The 16,462-nt window shown below is 62.8% G+C and overlaps 4 protein-coding genes across 4 annotated transcripts; 1 reads left to right on the top strand and 3 right to left on the bottom strand.

The window, feature by feature from the left end:
- Positions 1-216: 216 nt before the first annotated feature.
- Positions 217-8,642, bottom strand: CHLRE_02g092750v5 (uncharacterized protein). The gene is made up of 9 exons (XM_001701741.2): positions 8,172-8,642; positions 7,996-8,072; positions 7,298-7,672; positions 6,770-7,159; positions 6,282-6,388; positions 5,913-6,075; positions 3,106-5,799; positions 2,192-2,993; positions 217-2,085 (listed from the first exon to the last, which is right to left on the bottom strand). Exons 1-9 carry the CDS (start codon positions 8,341-8,343, stop codon positions 932-934), a joined length of 5,934 nt encoding a protein of 1,977 aa, XP_001701793.2. The 5' UTR covers positions 8,344-8,642; the 3' UTR covers positions 217-931.
- Positions 8,643-8,710: 68 nt separating this feature from the next.
- On the bottom strand, positions 8,711-11,944 carry CHLRE_02g092700v5 (uncharacterized protein). Its single transcript, XM_001701740.2, has 6 exons — positions 11,753-11,944; positions 11,592-11,664; positions 11,291-11,429; positions 10,403-11,085; positions 9,890-10,222; positions 8,711-9,598 (listed from the first exon to the last, which is right to left on the bottom strand). Exons 1-6 carry the CDS (start codon positions 11,779-11,781, stop codon positions 9,350-9,352), a joined length of 1,506 nt encoding a protein of 501 aa, XP_001701792.1. The 5' UTR covers positions 11,782-11,944; the 3' UTR covers positions 8,711-9,349.
- A 98-nt stretch (positions 11,945-12,042) lies between these two features.
- On the top strand, positions 12,043-13,818 carry CHLRE_02g092650v5 (uncharacterized protein). Its single transcript, XM_001701934.2, has 4 exons — positions 12,043-12,678; positions 12,857-12,944; positions 13,123-13,178; positions 13,275-13,818. The coding sequence occupies exons 1-4, from the start codon at positions 12,620-12,622 to the stop codon at positions 13,354-13,356; spliced, it is 285 nt and encodes a 94-aa protein (XP_001701986.1). The 5' UTR covers positions 12,043-12,619; the 3' UTR covers positions 13,357-13,818.
- Positions 13,819-13,820: 2 nt separating this feature from the next.
- On the bottom strand, positions 13,821-16,453 carry CHLRE_02g092600v5 (uncharacterized protein). The gene is made up of 7 exons (XM_001701739.2): positions 16,110-16,453; positions 15,840-15,909; positions 15,460-15,695; positions 15,146-15,234; positions 14,940-15,002; positions 14,567-14,787; positions 13,821-14,337 (listed from the first exon to the last, which is right to left on the bottom strand). The coding sequence occupies exons 1-7, from the start codon at positions 16,302-16,304 to the stop codon at positions 14,162-14,164; spliced, it is 1,050 nt and encodes a 349-aa protein (XP_001701791.1). The 5' UTR covers positions 16,305-16,453; the 3' UTR covers positions 13,821-14,161.
- Between the last annotated feature and the right edge of the window lie 9 nt (positions 16,454-16,462).

The raw sequence follows: 16,462 nt of genomic DNA, 5'->3' as shown, positions 1-16,462 counted from the left end.
ACGGTTCGTGTCAGGCCAGGGGAGTGGCGCACCGCATGTGCCGCTGTCACAGCATGCTGGGTGAGGTTGCTGTTGCCCCCAGCCCACGTTTCGGCTCCGGCACAGCAAAATATTCCGCCGCACCGCATGTGCCGCTGTCACAGCATGCTGGGTGAGGTTGCTGTTGCCCCCAGCCCACGTTTCGGCTCCGGCACAGCAAAATATTCCGCCGCACGGGATGTGCCCCTGTTACAGCGTGCGGGGGCAACAGACCCTCGTTGCTGAAAAAGCACCGGCTCTATGGCTCCATGGCAAAACGTGGCCCATCCCCACGCCAAACCCCAGCGCCCTCTCTCACGCTCATCACGCTCACCCACCCACGGAATGACTCCCCTAGTAGAAGGCTGCCCTATCTTGGTGTGCCCCCATGGTGCCAGCAGGAAACGGCCGTAGATAGAGTTTCCTGAGTCACCCTTGCCTTGGGCCCGAAACGCCCTAAAATGTCTTCTGCGAATCTCAGAAAGACCCCTCCAAACCTCAAGCTACTCTCTAGCTTCTCCGCATTCCTCTACACACACCGCCTCACTCCGGCTTTCGACCAGCCGCGCACGCCTGCCCTGCCGTTGCAAACTGTTTGCCATCTGCTGGGGTCTGGGCATCAGCTGAACCCAACGGGACTCCACCAACCTGCCTAAACACTGTCCCATCGCACACCCGCCTCACTCCAACTCCAATGACACACTGTCCAAGGTCCATCATCAACTGACCTCAGTCCCATGGCGTAAGGCCCTTGGTCACAGATGATGCGTTGCAAAAGAATAAGCAGGATTTAACGCGGATGTGCAAGCACGCTAGGGGACACGCTATTGGCACAACTCAAGACACGCACACAACCATGTACTGAAGCCGAGCAGACCTGCATAAATAATGGCAGGGCTGCGGGCGAATAGGTCTACGCCGCTTGGACGCGCTGGCGACGTCCTCCCACACGTTCCCAACCTTCCTCATCCGGCCCAGTGGGGGCAATAGCTCCGGCACGTGCCCGCCAGCTCCCACCCGACAACTGGCGTGCCTCTGCTGCGGCGCTGGGCTGCCCAGGCGACGGGCCATCCCTGCGCCCCCCAAAGCCTTGTCGCCCGCCGCGAGCTCCCACGCCAGCCTCCGCCGCATCTGCCTCGCCGGCTTGTCGATCAAAGCTGCTGCTAAGCTCGCGCCCATTGCCGCAGCCACCACCGAACTTTGCCTTGCCCTGTCCTGCGCCTGGCTGCCAGGAGCCGCAGTGCGGCGGCGGGCTGCGGCCATACATGCCCGTTGCGGGAGGGCTGCGGCCGAAGTAGCTGCTCTTGCTGTAAGGGCTGGTCCCAAAAGGCGTGTTGGCGCCGGAGCCAGTGGGTGTGAAAGCGGCGGACGGCGGGCTGCCGCCGCCATACCAGCTCTGTCGCCAGGAGCCGTCACGGCTTGCGCGGGAGGTGCTGGGCTGCTTACCGCCGCCGTGCCCCTCACGGACGCGTGCGCCAGCCCCGCCGGCGCCGCCGCCACCGTTGTACCCGCCGCTGGCGGAGTGCTGGTGCACCGAACGGCCCTGAGCGGCCCCAGACACCGGTCCTGTAGAGGTGGCGGCTGTAGGGCCTGCGCCACCGCCCCGCTGTCCATCTGTGCCTGCGCGGCCCCCTGCTCCGCCCCGCACATGGCTCCACCCTACACCTGAAGGAGGCGGCCCCGCTGCTAACGCGATCCGGGCAGGGCCCAGCCCGCCGCACACCCCGAACGCGTCTGGCCACATCACCGCAGGCGCCTTGGCAATAGCTGCTGCATCGGTTGCGGCCTGCCCAGCCAGCAGGTGTGGCCGTAGCTCCGGCACAGGCAGCGGCTCCAAGGCACGCGGCACGGCTCCCTCCCGCACGAAACCAGCCCCTGTGGGCGCGGAATCCACCTCGAAGGCGGCAGTGCCGCTGCTCCTTTTCCCGCGCCCTATCTCCCCTGCTGCAACTCCCACCCCTGCCGGAGTGCTGCCTCCGTCGCCTCCGCCGCTCCGCACAAACATGCCACCATAGTTGCGGCGTAGCGCTTGGTCCAGATCGCTCCCGACTCCCGGTCCCATGCACGCTGCGGCGGAAAGGAAAGACACGGTCAGATATGTTGGTGATGCGAGGTGCGCGAAACGACACGCGACCTGACGTTTTATGCAACCTGGGGCTTTAACAGCACCCACCTTGGTCGCGCTGGTCTTGCTGAGCAGCCTTACGCGCACTAGCAAGCGCCGCCTCCGCCAGCCGCACCAGCTCATCATACCGCTCCTCCTCCAGGCTTCCCTTGCCATCCTCAGCGGTCGGGGCGCCTGCAGCGCCTGGGGCACTTGGACTGGCTGCTGCAAGTACTCCAGATCGCGATGGCGCCGAGGAGGTTGGACTGGTGGCACCGAGAGCCGCCTCGCAGGCCTGAATCTGCCGTCGCGCCAGGTCTTGCGTGCGGGCGGCTAGGTACACGTAGAAGTCCCCTGCCACGCACACGGTCAGCGGCGCCACGCCTGTGATCGCCATGGGGTGCACCTGGCCGCCCCTGCCGCACTGCGCGTCACCGCAGCCAGGCGTGCATGTGTGTGCAGGCGAGGTGTTCCGGCTGCCAGCGGGGGTGCTGGTGGCTTCCTGGTAGGCGCACGCCAGCGCACAGCTGCCGTCCGCGGCAACACGGATGTGAACATGGAGAAGCCCCCAAGGCTGCGGCCACGGCTGCAACGGCACAGCCGGGGCCGCTGACGAGCCCGCTCCTGGCGGAGAGCAGTAACCGCTGCAGGGCCCAGCATCCCCTGCTGCTGCAGTGCAGGCGCCCTGCAGCAGCAGCTCACGCGGCGACGAAGCGCCGCTCGCGGCTGGCGGCTGTGGCGAGTTGCAAGGCACGGCAACCGGCAGCTGTGCCGCCGGCGCCTCGACCACGATGACCGCCTCTAGGCCGGCCAGCATCTGCGCCGCTGCCACGCCACCGTCGTCAATGCGGCCGATGCCGACCACAAACCTCTGCGCAGGTAGGCATGAGAGAATGCATGTGAGGACGCAACAACGAATGCACAGACGATCAAAACAATCACATGCCGACAACATGACGCAAAACCAAGGCTTGCCGCCTCACCTCAGGCGAGCAGGCGCAGGAAGCGAAGGGTTTGACGATGGCAAGCCGCGTGAAGCTGCGGTGCAGCAGGTACAGCACGCTGGCGGTGAACATGGTCAGGCAGTCACCCAGCCGCAGCACAGCACAGCCGCCCGGCCGCAGCACGCCCAGCGCGGTCGCCGCTTCCCACAGCAGCCGCCTCCGGTACAGCGTGTCAAACTCGCCCTCCATGAGCCCTTGAGAGGAGGCTGGCGAGCCACACTGCGTCCGGCGCAGGCCACTGAGGTCACCCAGCACCAGGTGCACGCCGCCGCCGCTGTCACTGTGCGTGCTGCTGGCATCATCGCCGATGCGCCCGGAAGCCGCAGCGGCGATGCTGTCGCCGGCAGAATCAGCTGATCCGGGGCTGTGTCCATTCAATTGCTGAACCAGGTTGCGGACGGAGTCCGGCGTGAAAAGGGAGAGCGGGTCCGCCGTTGGCATAGCCGTGTCGCCGCCGGACGTTGACAGCGATTGAAGGCTCACCCGGCCCCTGTGCTCCGCGGGTAACTGGCTCAATAAGGCCTGGGCAGCTGGCGTGGCCAGCATGGCACAGTTCCAGGGCAAGGCGCAGTCCTTGGCAGCTGCTCCTCCTGCTGCTGCAGCGTCCGCGAAGAGCCCGTTGGTGCCATCAGAGGCAGGCTGAGCGCCCTGAGGTGTGCCGCCCAGCGGCTTGGTGCGGGTTTGCTTGCCGCCCTCGACGTCACTGCCGTCACTTCGGCCCTCGCTGTCTCCGAGACTTATATCACCGTCGCTGGCACTGCTTCCACTGGTGCGCCCGTCACTGGACGCTCTACGGGCCGTGGCTGGCGGGCGACCGCCGTTATTAAAGCCGTCAGCGCCGCTGCCGGCGCCGCTGCTGCCATTGCTATCGCTTGCATACCGCAGCAGGTAGTCGCTAGCACCCGCGCTGTGGAGTGACAAGTCCAACGCGCGCGACTCAGAGCCGGCCTCAGCAGCTGCCGCAGCAGCTGCATGGCGGCACAAGAGTAGGGCTGCATCCAGGGATGCCAGCTTCCAGTAGCTCCGGCCGGCCCCACCGGCGCCCCGCCGCCTGGGTGCCACACACCAGGGTCCCACGTGCCGGCAGAGCTTCTTGCTTGGCAACCCTGACGGCAGGCCTTGCTGCGGCGGGGCCGGAGCAGCCTGATGCTGCGTTTCCGGTGACGCTGACAGAGGGACCGCAGCCGGCGGTCCGGCAGCAGATGACTGGGGGCTGGCACCTGACCCGTTGGCATCCAGCGTTGTTTGAGCCGGTGCTGCTGCTGCTGCTGGCATTGAATTTGCAGCGGGGCTTGCCAGGGATGCTGACGGTGCTTCTGGCCCTGCTGCGGCCGCAATGGCTGCCGCGCTGTACGTCTCCCGCACCCGCCTCAGCGCTACCAGAACATGATCGTCGATGATAAACTTGGACTTGGTCAGTTTGGCGGGTGGCGCTTGGCGACCCAGACTGGCGCCGCCCCAAGCGCTGCTGCTGCTGGTTGCTGTGGAGCTGCAGCCCGACTGCTGCGCCGCCGACACGGCTGTCGCGGCGGCAGCAGTGCTTGCTGCCCACGCCGCCACCTCGCCCCGGGTGAGAGGCAAGTGGTTCTCCAACGCATGGGCGTCGGGCGCAAGCTGCCAAGCGCGGGCAGGAGCATCGCCAGTACCTCCGCTGCCGTCGGACTGCCCTTCCTCGCCACTGCTTATCGCTTCACCCCGCCAGCCCAGGCCCAGGGCCCCCACGCCGTTGACGTCGCTGCTGCCTATCCGTCCGCTCCTGCTGGCTACGCCCAGACCTGCTGTAGCGGTGTCTGCCGCGCCGAGCACGCCATAGCCGCCTGCGGATGCACCCAGGCCCATACGCCCGGCATTGCTGACCGCCGGCACTGCTGCTGCAATGCCCTGGCCATGACGGCCCAGGCCCGTCCCCTCGGTGTACCCCATCTTCGCCATGAGCTTGGCAATGGTGTCCGACACCTGCATGCCGGAGGCACCTGGCGGCGCTGCTGCAGCACCGCTACCCAGGCCTGCGTGTCTGGGTGTTGGCGCATCGCTGCAGTCCTCATCGGGCGCAGCGATGAAGCCCAACCCCGGGCCGAGCGCGGCGCCGTCAATGCTAACAGCTGCATCGTCGTCTAACCCGTCATCATCTTCCGCCTCGCCGCAGGCGGGAAGCCCGCATCCCAGGCTGCGCCTTGGCGGACTGCTGCCCAGGCCACCGCCGCCACCGTAGAACCCCAGTCCCAAACCGTTGGTCCGTCCGCCGTAGCTGTCGGCTGGACTTGTGCCCAGACTGTCCCCCCCGCCGTACAGCCCACCGAGCCCCAGTCGCCCCAAGCCGCCGCTGTGGTAGGCGCCCACACTGCCGCTGATGACACCGACCCGGCCACCCAAGCCACCAGCGCCGCTGCCAGCGCAGCCACCGCCGCCAAAGACGCTGCCATAGCTGCTGCCCAGCTGCCCCGCCAGCGCCGCGGCTGTTGCCATGGCGCCGCCGTCAAGCCCCAGGTCGTTGCGGCGGCGGCGATACTGTTCCTGCCGCTCCTGGAGGGTCCCCAGCAGCTCACGGCGGCGGCCCAGCACATTGCTGGTGCTGTTGTTGGTGCCGTCAATGGCCTCATGTGGTGCCACGAAGAAGCGCCGCTCCAGCCGGTGCAGGCGCATGCGAGCAAACCATTCCGCGGCGAATTGCTCCTGTCGTTGGGAATACGCGGGTTGTGTCATTGTAAGCATAGGTTACAACAGCAACTAGGGAGACGCCACAGGGAGACACAACATGTGCCCGAGCAATCACTCCAGCGTCGCACCTTGGCTCGGCGGATGGCTGTGGAGGTGGGCCCGTTGGGCGGCAGTCCCGCCTTGTCCAGCGCATCCCGAATCGCCTCCGCGGTGCACGAGGCGAAGTGGCTTGTGGCCTCCAGCGCCGACTCCACCAAGCCTTGCGGCAACAGCTCCTGCGGCAGCATGGCCCTGCAGCCGACACAGCAGCACAAGAGCAGCATATGGGCAGGATTGCCAGCGCGCAGAGATACTTGGCTGACCCCTACACATTGGGTACGGAAACATGTCAGCTTACCCAGGATTCCTTTGGCGCTTGCACCCTATCTCGCGCGGGAGATGCTAGCCGCACATTCCTACATCTAGATCCTTCCAAGCGAGCCCGGCAGGAGGCTCACCCGCTGGCGAACACGTCCTCGCCGCACTTGGCCAACAGCAGCTCCAGCACCTCCTCTGACACGCCGCGGAAGCCGCGACCCACCACATACACCTCGCTGTTACAGGGCTGCAGGGAGGGGCATGTTGGGGAGGCTTGCACAGGGCACTCGGCACGCCTCACGGTGTACGCCAGCATGGGACCTATTCTCACACGCACGCGCCGGGCCCCCTCTGGCACACATCGCACGTGTCAGACACGCTCAACCTCCCCGCCCAGTGCCGAAGTATTTGCCAATCGATTCGCCCCCCTGGTTTGGTTTATTTTGGGCTGGAATTTACAGCCCCCACAAGCTACAGCGCCGGGCCCCCTCAGGCGCGCATTGCACCTGCCCAATGCGCCCCATTGCATGCGTACTTGACAAACCAACCGGCGCCCCTGCCGTTGGGCTTGGCCATTTCGTTGGTCTCGGGAATATAACCCTCAAGAGCCATCAAAGCCACGACGCACCTTGCTGGTGCAGGGCTTGCACACCGACACCGACTCGAACAAGCAGCCCACCAGATGCAGCGTGCACAGCGAGGTGTGCTCGAACAGCGTGAAGCCCTTCCACACCAGCGCGCCGCCGGGCGCCAGCATGCCCAGCGCCGCCACGATCTCGGTGAAGTGCAGGCTGGCATTCACCAACTCCTGCGCGGCCGGGACCATGGATGTGTCGATGGCGCCATCCGCGGTCACCAGCATGGCGCCCGGCACGCCCGCTGCCGCGCAGCGCCGCCGCACCTCCGCCCACACGGCCCGGATGTTGTGCGGGCGGCGGATGTCGCCCGAGTCGTCGGCGCCGAAGCACCAGTGGTTGAGTGTGGCGCGCATGAAGGCGTCATCATCCACCATGGCGAACTGCACAGCGCGGCGGCAGAGGGTTGGGCAGCAAGTTTGCGGAGCAAGCGACACATGACGAGGTGGACAGGAAGACGGACCCTGCGGTGGGCACAGCGAAAACAATCACATCCAGCCAAGATTGCCGGCCGCGCTCACTTGGTCATTTCCGCTGTAGTAGGGGTTCAATGACACCGCCAGCCAGTCCCAGGCCCAGCCCCACTCCTGGCGGTGCGTGCGCAGGAAGTGGTTGGTGGCTGCCACAAAGCCGCCTGGAGCTTCGCAGAGGTGCACCGTCACGCACGGCCGCTCGCCAACCCTGCCACCGCTGCCGCCTTCCCTCCTGGCTGGCCCCAGCGCGGGGCTCTGCCGCGGCAGCAGGTCGTTGCGGACAATCATCTCGTACATCTTGGCCCACGCCACAGTGGCCAGCTCCACGCCGTACAATTTACGTAAGTCGCGCCGAACGTACTCCGCATAGTTGGCTGTGGTTGCGTACTTGTCCCAGTCCGTGTTGTCCAGGTCATCCAATAGCTAGGGTATGGGCATCCAAGTTTGCAGGCGTGGACAGTGCATAGTCCGCGGCTCAGTGTTTGGTTATTGAGGTCCACCATGGCCGTTTTGTTACGGACGCCCTGCGCGTGTCCCCGATACCCTGGGTGGCCAACATGCGTCGGAATCCATAGCTGACCCGGCAGGGTCCTTGGGCATGGTATTGACACATTAAGTCCAGGAGGACAGCCCATAACTCAAAAAACCCAGTAAGAATGGGCGGCTGTAAAACTACCCACTGTATCATAATACTACGGGTCACCTTCAGGGTCCAGCTGACTGGCTGAGACAACCCCGCTGCTCACCTCCTTTGCCTCGTTCAGCGCGGTCCGTTGGGGGACAATCTCCGGTAGCGACCACGCCGCTGACTGGAAGAATTTGTCTGCGTTGTTGCCGGTGAAGTGGTTTAGCTGCGTACGGTGAATGCATCGTCTCCAGCCGCGGCGCTTGGAACCGATTATGGTACTGCCGCGTTGCTCACCTGGTGCCGGCAAGACGCATGCCCGGGTGTCCAAATACCGCTCGCGGTCATCCAGCAGCGCCAGGGCCTTCTCCTCGTAGGCTCCCAACAGCAGGGTGGGGTTGTCACGCACGTGGTCTCCACGCAGGTCGGCACCCCCCTCCCGCCGCTCTGGCCGGCTGCCCCTCCGCATTTCGCCAATGCGCACGTGCTGACGCAGCTCAATGCATTGCTACGCACATCGTGCAAGCTCCCTTGCGTGTCAAAAACGGCGAAATCAAGCACGGAATTTTTCAGAAACCAGTTATAGAAGACCCATTATAGAAACGACGTGTCCTGATTTGCGTGAACGAAGCACAGACACATTATATAAAGAGACTCGACTGGGACACTTGCGGTTTGCACGCGTTGGCATGTTTGGGCGGCGCTTGTGCGTGTGACCTAATTTTGCTGCAAGTAGTAATTACTACTAGGAAAGCAACTTTGCAGTTCAGAAATGAATAGTAAACAGCAAATCAGCGGGCCGGGCGCAAGCGGCTCGGGGCGGCACGTCCCGACACTCCCGTTCGGGGCCGTGGCATCCGCATCGCATCAAGCACATTCCCCGCTCTCCGACACCCCTGGCCGGCTCGCTCAGTTGTCACCTCAAGCATTGCCAGCTGTTTTGTTGGAAAGCTATCCCCGGGTGCTGCGCGGTCGCTGCAGGAGCTTGCAGTTCCAGAAGAGAGACTGAGAGAGGGGCGGCTTGCCCCTGCTTGCCTGGCTTCGCCACTGGGGTGTGCGATGCCACAAGGACTAGTGAGGGCGGCGCACGGAGCAATATGGAATGCCAAGCCTTGTCGGCGGCGCACGCAAAACGTCTCAATGCTGCATCAGGTACACTAGGAATAGCACCGACTGCAGCCCAGCCCGCCCCACCTCCTTCACGGCTACAGCACACAAGCCTTCGTCATACACAGCGGCGCAGCAATCACTCTATTGTCTACCTAAGCATCCTGCCTACGCTTGGTGAAAGTTATGTCTCATCTATATGCTTTTGTTCAGCTACAGCCGCCTGGGACTTAACTACCCGCACCTATTAGAGCAGGCCACCAAGACCCCCGTGCTCACCGCTTAGTTGTGTCCAGAAAGTCCTAGCCCTACACCAACAACAGACTCACACACACTGTAATCACACCGAAATGGGCTCAGCGGACAGCTCAGCTCCTAATCTTCATCTTCTCCAGCTCCGCGCGGTATTTGCCGGGCACGCCTGCCGACTCCAGCTCCCCGAGTTTCCGATCCTTAATCTGCAGCAGCAGTTGCCGCTCCTTCTCTGCCGCCTCGCGTAGCCGAGCGCCCTCCTCCAGGTAGTGCGACCGCTCACGCTTGCGGCGCTCCTCGTTGGCCTGGATCTGTGCGAGCAGCTCCTCCTTGTACTTGGAGTTCAACGTCATTGCGTTCACGGTCTGCGCACGGGGCAACAAGGATGAACTTGACGTCAGCGCTAGCATCCGGTGAGGATACAGGGGGAGCCAAGCTATGCAGCCACGTCATATGCAAGGCCTACGCCACCCGTGCAAGGGGGGGGGGCGGACTGCAGGCGTGTATTGGCATATTTAGAGGGCCCGCATGCCCACCCTCTCCGCCCTCCTCGGCCCCACTTCTTTCAGGGCCTCGGGTAATCTGGGACCGGAAACAACAACCCCCGCAATTCCCCCACCCCAGCCCTCATATCCCACACACGCAAGCGCACACACCTGCTGCAGCTCATCGTACTCCTTAGCGCGGTTCACGTCCAGCACGCGCATGAACTCGTCGTGCTCCAGCCGCGCCATCTCCGCCTTCTGCTTCAGCTTAGAGGCCTGCTGTGCCGTGCGCGCATTCGCTAGCTCCTGCTGCATGGACGCTTGCCGCTCCGCGTACGCGCGCTCCTTCTGCCGCCACTCGCGCTCCTTCGCCTCCTGGTACCGCCGCGCGCGCAGCTCGTCCAGCTCCGACTGCTTGTCTGCCGCGCGCTCCTGCATGGCGCGCAGGCGCGCCGTCTCCATCTCCTTCTCCTTGGCGATGCGCTCCTTCTCGGCAGCCAGCGACTGTAGGTGGTGGTAGCGGGCAGGAATGACACAGCAGACGTCAGGATGTCGCGCTCATGTAAACGGACACCGCTGAACAGCGCATGTGATCTGCGTCAACACTAGTGCTTCCCTTGACACGGCTCCAACCCACCAATCATGCTCCCAACCTTCTGACCACACGACTGAATATCAGCGCACCTGCTCGCGCATCTCCTTCTGCAGGATGTAGTCCGCAATGCGCAGGTCCTCCTCCTTTTCGCGGACCTTCATGCCCTCTTTCCGCTTAATCTGCTCCGAGTTCGCCGCCGCCACCTCCTCCATGAGCTGCTTCGCCTGGATCTTCTTCTCAATCTGTGCCTGCATCTCCTCCTCCTTGAGCCGCTCAATCTCCCTCAGCATCTGCAAGCGCTCTTGGTCGCGCAGCTCCTCTTGCCGGATGCGCTCACGCTCACGCTCCTTGATCTGCTCTGACAGCACCGCCGCGCCCTTGCGCCGCTCCTCAACGCGCTGCCGTTCGCGCGCCTCGTACTGCTCCAGCGCCTTGACGCGCTCAATCTCCATCATCAGGTCCAACCGCCGCTGCTCCTCCTCCTCTTCCGCCAGCATCTGCTTCTTCTCCTCAATTTGCGCGTCGCGGATGGTGACGCACTTGGAGTAGAGCATCATTTGGTTCATGTGCTTGACGGGGTCCTTCTGCTCCAGCATCATGTGCGTGGCGCGCGAGCGGGTGGCGTCGTTGAGCTGGCGCTGCAGGATCTCCGTCTCGGTGGGCGGCGCCTGCTTCTTAGCCTCCTCCTCCAGCTTCAGCATCTTCTCCTTACGCGCCTTTGAAACCGCCTGCAGCTGCTCCCGCTTGGCCTCCGCCTCACGCTTGGCCGCCGCTGCAATGGCCGTAATAAGGCAAGCGAGGGCCATTTGGAGGCTGGACATGACAGGGGCAGAGCGCGTGCTTGCTCTGCACCTTAATGAAGGTGCTGCACAGCTACAGACAAACCTTGTGATGTGGCAATCCATGCTGGCCTCTACTCAACCTAATTGCAGGCGCCCGTCGCGCCCGCCCACCCTAACCGCGTCCACGCCACTCACCCACGTCCTCAGCTGTCATAATAGGCGACGCTTTCAGCATGCGCGTTAGGTCGCCCTTCGTTAGGGTCACCACATCCCGGTCCTTAGGGCTGATGGTGCGCGTAGGCGCAGTCAGCTTCAAGCTGTCCAGCGTCTCAACCTGCGGTCAGTGCCGATAGGGACGCGGGTTCGGCACGCGGGTGCGACGGCTTGATAGGGCCCGAGGGCACGGCGCGCCAGTGCACCCTCGAGCACCCTGACAACATAATGTTGGGTTGGTGTCCACCGGAAAACGCGAACCGGCAGCCAATTCCCAGCTCACCTGAGCAGCGCCAGTCCGCTTGCTACCTCCAAATAAAGACTCGTCTACATAGCTCTGCTTTCCGGAGCGGTACCTGCGAGTCGAAACAGCAGCGAGAGTAAGGGCAAAGAGCAGCGGGGGTCCTGAACCCATCGAAGTTTCACTCGCAGTCTCAAACTCACCCCCCAGAACGTGGAGGCGTCTGCGGCATGCTGCCAAGCCGCTGAAATATAGGGAGGTCGTGCGCTATAGTTTAGCAAGCCGAGTTGGTTTGGCGAGTTCCTCTTGCAGCAACGCTTGCGTCCTGTAATTGTACGTGTCTTGAGCGTCGCTAGTATAGTATTATGTGGAAAATAACAAAGCCTCAGCTTTCCGGGGGACTTTGGCCCTGAGTCCTTCGAGGCCCATCCGTACTGCGCTGCTGTCGAGCTTTAGAGCCCAACGCCTGCTCACATAATTATACAGCATCTAAACAATACTGACATATAATTATCACCCAGCTTGCACCGAGCTGGACCAGTGCGGCACTAACCCGGCAGGCAGGCCCTGCTCAAAAGGTGACCCTGCAGCCCGTGCTTCACCCTGATTGCGTGAGCAAAGTGACGTGAAGAATGCGAGTATGCTGCGACCCAACCCGGACGCCGTCTGACGCGAGCGGGGGCGTCGGTCGCTGGCGTCATCAACCAGCATCAACAGAACGCCGCATTATACCAAAGTGCAGGCCGGCGATGGGCCCTTTCATGAATTGGTCGCAATGGCAGCGGTTGGGCCGACGGTGGCACGAGCTGGCGGGCGTGCAAGGGAAGGCGGGAGAGCGGGAGAGCATCGTCGATGTAAGGGGCTGTCAGGGGCTGGCTGGACACACAATCGCCGACCCTGTCAGGGAGTTTGCGGGGTGCAAGCAAATGGCAGTATTCTCTTTTAATCTGATGCCCATCTAGCCATATTATTGAATTACACCTGCTGCTTTTCAATCCGGTTGCGCGATTAAACCCCAGCCGCTCCGCTTCCTGCGAAGCCTGGCCTTCTTCAACACATAATTCTGAAGTATGGGAAACTGCTGCTGCGGCGACAGCGGGGCGGACAAGGGCTATTCTAACTTCAATGGGTGAGTCCAAGCGCGGGCGAGGGCGGAGCGTCTTCGTGAGTATGCGGCGTCTTCGTAAGTAATGCGATGTCTCCCCCAAAGCACCATTGGGCGGGGTTTCTCGGGCCTCGGGCGCCCCACCGACGCAACACCCTGACAGTCACCCTCCTCGCGCGCTGTGGGTTGCTTCGGTTCCCAGAGGCGGAGCAACCGGCGGCACCCGATCCGGAGGGGGTGGTCCAGAGACGGAGCGTGACCGCGAGGCGCGCGTGCTAGCTGCTGAGCGGGTAAGGGCCAGTAGGGCAGCGCCGCACGACGCCCCACGGGCACCCCGTGTGCACAACTATTGTGGGCCGGGGCGTTGTATGGCGGGCCAGGGGAGAAGTACTTTGCATTGCGTGTGCACTCGAGGGAAGTGGTAGAACACCAAGCCCCTGAAACCTCCCCACCACCCGCGGAGCGCAGGCCGCGGCACGGCAACAACAGTTCGAGACGAGCGCGGTTGGGAAAGCTGCATACAAGTGAGTAGGGTGCTCAAGCCACTGCCTTTGCTTTATACTCAAGCCAGCTGGCATGTTGCTGACTGTAATTGCTTGCCCACACTGCGCCCGTGACAGGTCTGTACAGGAAGTAAAGGATTCCCGCAAGGCTGGGGGCGGCAACACGGGGCAGCCCACGGCAGCAGACTGGCAGAATTGAAGCCCCTATGCTGGTGGACACCGTACGGAGTTTAGGGTCAGGACGCCTGCAGCAGCATCTTGTCATGTTGCTGCACGTACATGAGCTTGTCAACAGTTTGTGTCCCAGGGGTGGGGCGCCAAGCATGAGGGGGGGGGTTACTGCGCATGATGTGTTCGGACATGGCGCACAGGGAAGCACCATTGTGTGCTGTAAGGTGCATAGATGGGGGATACAGAGGCCTTGCACTGACCACGAGTGCAAAGGATTCCGGGATGTACGGTATTGATGTGGCACCAAGGGTACTAATAACTTATGGTCGCCCTTCAGCACCAAAGCTGGCTTGCGCTGATCTGCCCAGTTAATTGGTGGAGGTGATCAGGACTGCGGGCTGTGACTAGCGTTAGCGATTGCTCATGACGTGCACGTCAAATGAAAGAACGAGGCTAAGGCCGTAGGGTGGCGGTTTCGAGGGCAGTATAGCGCTCATCCAGTCGTTACAATATTGCCGTCTTTTGCACGCCCTGCTCGTAGCAGGCGTGCGTACCGCAGTCACAACCCTGGCCGTCCTATGGCTTTGAAGTTGGACCCGACTCTATTTGGATACCATACAACACGCAACGCACAATGCCAAGGCCTCCTGCCAAAGGCAACCAAACGTCTTCCTTCCTGCCGGCGGCGCAGGGTCACAGACAACACGACAGCATTCTGCTTGCGCCACTCACACCTCTCCCCCAATCCCCAGACCAACAAACCGTACAGCAAACAATCAAACCCCGTCCGCCTCAACACTCCGCGCACAAGACAAGCGTTGCGTTTGCAAGGCTCAGGCCCACTCGCGGGGCTGCTGAAGCACCTTCAGCATCTCCTCCTCGGGGCTGCCCGGCTGTGGCACCACGTTGTACTTCCACGCGATCAGCGGCGGCGCCGACACCATGATGCTCTCGATGCGGCCGCCGTCCAGACCGAACTTGATGCCGCGGTCGTACAGCAGGTTGAACTCTGGATGGGCCGGGGGTCCGAGGCGGCAGGGGCAAGGGGGCAGGTGCGTCAAACGGGTGGGCAGACGGGCCGTCTGCTGGCGCTGCGATGCATTGCGGCCAGGAACCACAGGGCAGAGCGCGAGTGGCCACTTCACAAAGGTGCATAGGCCAACAACAGTAACTGACACAGGAGTACATGGCGAAGTGGTAGTGGTCACACAACGGGTTTACGTGCCAAGGCAACTCACCGATGTAGCGACCGCGGCGCAGCAGCTGCCATTGCCGCTGCTGCTCCGTGAAGGGCTGGCCACGGTGCCGCGCCACGATGGGCAGCCAGCAGGGCAGGATGCCATCTCCCACTTCCCGCACAAACGCCTCCACATCGCAGCCCGCCTCCGCAGTGGCCATGTCATCAAAGAACAGGCCGCCAATGCCACGGTGCTCTTTGCGGGCCGGGATGTAGAAGTACCTGAGGGCATTGGGGGAGCATGGCCGGGCTTAGAGCATACGGTAGAGACCGCCTTGCGGGCGCATGCAGTGAAGGAGGCCGACGCGCAGTACCGGTGTCATGTGGGGTGTTGGCTGGAGCACACAATCCCTGCTGAACACCGCCGAACACACCTGTCGCACCACTCCTTGAGCTCGGTGTACAGGCCCGGCTTGTACTTGCCGCACACGTCCTTCCTGCAGCGCCGAAGCCGCCGTGTGCCAATACATTTTTCAGCACAGTGAAAAATCACAAGTCCCCAATCATGCGCATGCGCCACTCGCATAAGTTGCAGCTAGCACCCACAAAACCCAGACTCCTTGGCCACGCATAATCTCACCAGTAGCGGTGGAAGGACTGCGAGTCCTCCACGTCTAGGTAGTTGGGCGTCAGGTCACAGCCACCGCCGTACCACGCCTCATCGCCCACCTGTAACAAACAAACGGTACTCAAGCGCTCAGGTGCACGGCTTTCGGAAACGACACGTAGGCAACGGTGGTCGTTCCGGACTTTCGTTTCTACCGCAACGCAGCTGAAGCGCGCCAAAGGGCTAGCTAGGGCCTGGCCCTCGGCCCATATTGTAAGCAGGCGATGTACACAAGGGGCGGCCCTGCCTAGCGCCGGCGGCACGCGTGCTTTGATGCCCCAACCCACCTGGAACAACCGCACGTCTGCGCGCAGCGTGGGGATGAGCGGGTGCGCGCTGTGGAACACTAGGCTCATGGCGGCCGCGGCGTAGGGCTGCCCGCCCTTGGGGTCGATGCTGCTGCGGCCGCGGGAGCTCATGGCCACTGCGCGCTGCGCCGACAGCGTCCCGCGCACCACTGAGATATTGGCTGCGGCCTTCTCCAGCACCTTCCCGTCCTCAAGCACGCACGTAATGCCATACCCTGCGATGGGTGGTGCGAAGCCGAATGCGTGTTAATGTGTTCGATGCAGCGCACTGCACCTATTGTGGCCCACCCTGATAACGTGTTCGAAAGCTGCCGCCTTTGGCCCCATACTAACAGTGCAACTTTCAAGCCCGCCCGTACCGGCGTTGGGGTTGCTGGCGTCGCGCTCCCAGCGGTCAACAACAAACTTCCGCTCGCCGTTCTCCAGATCCTGAAGTCCACTTGTGCAAGAAGAATGTTACATGCTTGCACAAGGGTACGTGACGTACATGCTTCAGCGCATGGTAGTGCCGGGACAAGGTAGCGCATGGTAGTGCCGGTGCACTGCATCTTTCTCGAACCCTGGCGCGCACCCGTCGGTGCACGTGCAGCGCTCCCCCTACGAGGTGCACGGCAGTCATCCTTGCGCACCTCAGCAGTGCTCAGAATGTTCTTCTGGAGTCCGTGAATGTAGTCCACGAAGCCATTGAATGTGGCGACGGAGGACGAGGTTTGCACGGGGGCCGCCACGCGGCAGGGTGCCAACCGCCGACGCGCAGGTCCTTGGTTCACCCGTCGGAGGCCCGCCCGCTGCTGGCCAGATCCACCAATCTGCTTCCTCAGCATGGCGTCTAGTGCTAGCAGATCTCCTCCGAGTTCAAGGATGTGCGATTAAGCGTAAGGTCGGGGGTGAAATGCGAAGCGAATGCAGCAAATGTGAAGCTGCTTGGTTGAACTGGACCAGAAGCAGAATTTGTAGATGAAAATTATGTGGGTATTGTCCT

The sequence above is a fragment of the Chlamydomonas reinhardtii genome, chromosome 2, assembly GCF_000002595.2.
Source record: "Chlamydomonas reinhardtii strain CC-503 cw92 mt+ chromosome 2, whole genome shotgun sequence".
In the NCBI taxonomy this organism is placed as follows: domain Eukaryota; kingdom Viridiplantae; phylum Chlorophyta; class Chlorophyceae; order Chlamydomonadales; family Chlamydomonadaceae; genus Chlamydomonas; species Chlamydomonas reinhardtii.
The sequence above is the reverse complement of the archived record's forward strand: the minus strand, read 5'-3'. Positions and strand labels throughout refer to the sequence as shown.

Bases quoted from the DNA above. Each gene is read 5' to 3' on its own strand.
- CHLRE_02g092750v5 (XM_001701741.2), bottom strand. From the start codon at position 8,343: ATGCGGAGGGGCAGCCGGCCAGAGCGGCGGGAGGGGGGTGCCGACCTG. The intron at 7,673-7,995 runs GTGAGCAGCGGG...CCCATACCCTAG, and splicing joins CGCTGAACGAGGCAAAGGAG to CTATTGGATGACCTGGACAA. The intron at 2,994-3,105 runs GTGAGGCGGCAA...CTACCTGCGCAG, and splicing joins CCTGCGCCTGCTCGCCTGAG to AGGTTTGTGGTCGGCATCGG.
- CHLRE_02g092700v5 (XM_001701740.2), bottom strand. From the start codon at position 11,781: ATGCCGCAGACGCCTCCACGTTCTGGGGG. The intron at 11,430-11,591 runs GTGAGCTGGGAA...CACTGACCGCAG, and splicing joins AGCGGACTGGCGCTGCTCAG to GTTGAGACGCTGGACAGCTT. The intron at 10,223-10,402 runs GTGCGCTGATAT...CACCACCTACAG, and splicing joins AGAAGGAGATGCGCGAGCAG to TCGCTGGCTGCCGAGAAGGA.
- CHLRE_02g092650v5 (XM_001701934.2), top strand. From the start codon at position 12,620: ATGGGAAACTGCTGCTGCGGCGACAGCGGGGCGGACAAGGGCTATTCT. The intron at 12,679-12,856 runs GTGAGTCCAAGC...TTCGGTTCCCAG, and splicing joins GGCTATTCTAACTTCAATGG to AGGCGGAGCAACCGGCGGCA. The intron at 12,945-13,122 runs GTAAGGGCCAGT...CGCGGAGCGCAG, and splicing joins GCGTGCTAGCTGCTGAGCGG to GCCGCGGCACGGCAACAACA.
- CHLRE_02g092600v5 (XM_001701739.2), bottom strand. From the start codon at position 16,304: ATGCTGAGGAAGCAGATTGGTGGATCTGGCCAGCAGCGGGCGGGCCTC. The intron at 15,910-16,109 runs GTGCGCAAGGAT...AGTGGACTTCAG, and splicing joins ACATTCTGAGCACTGCTGAG to GATCTGGAGAACGGCGAGCG. The intron at 14,338-14,566 runs GTGAGTTGCCTT...CGGCCCATCCAG, and splicing joins GCGCCGCGGTCGCTACATCG to AGTTCAACCTGCTGTACGAC.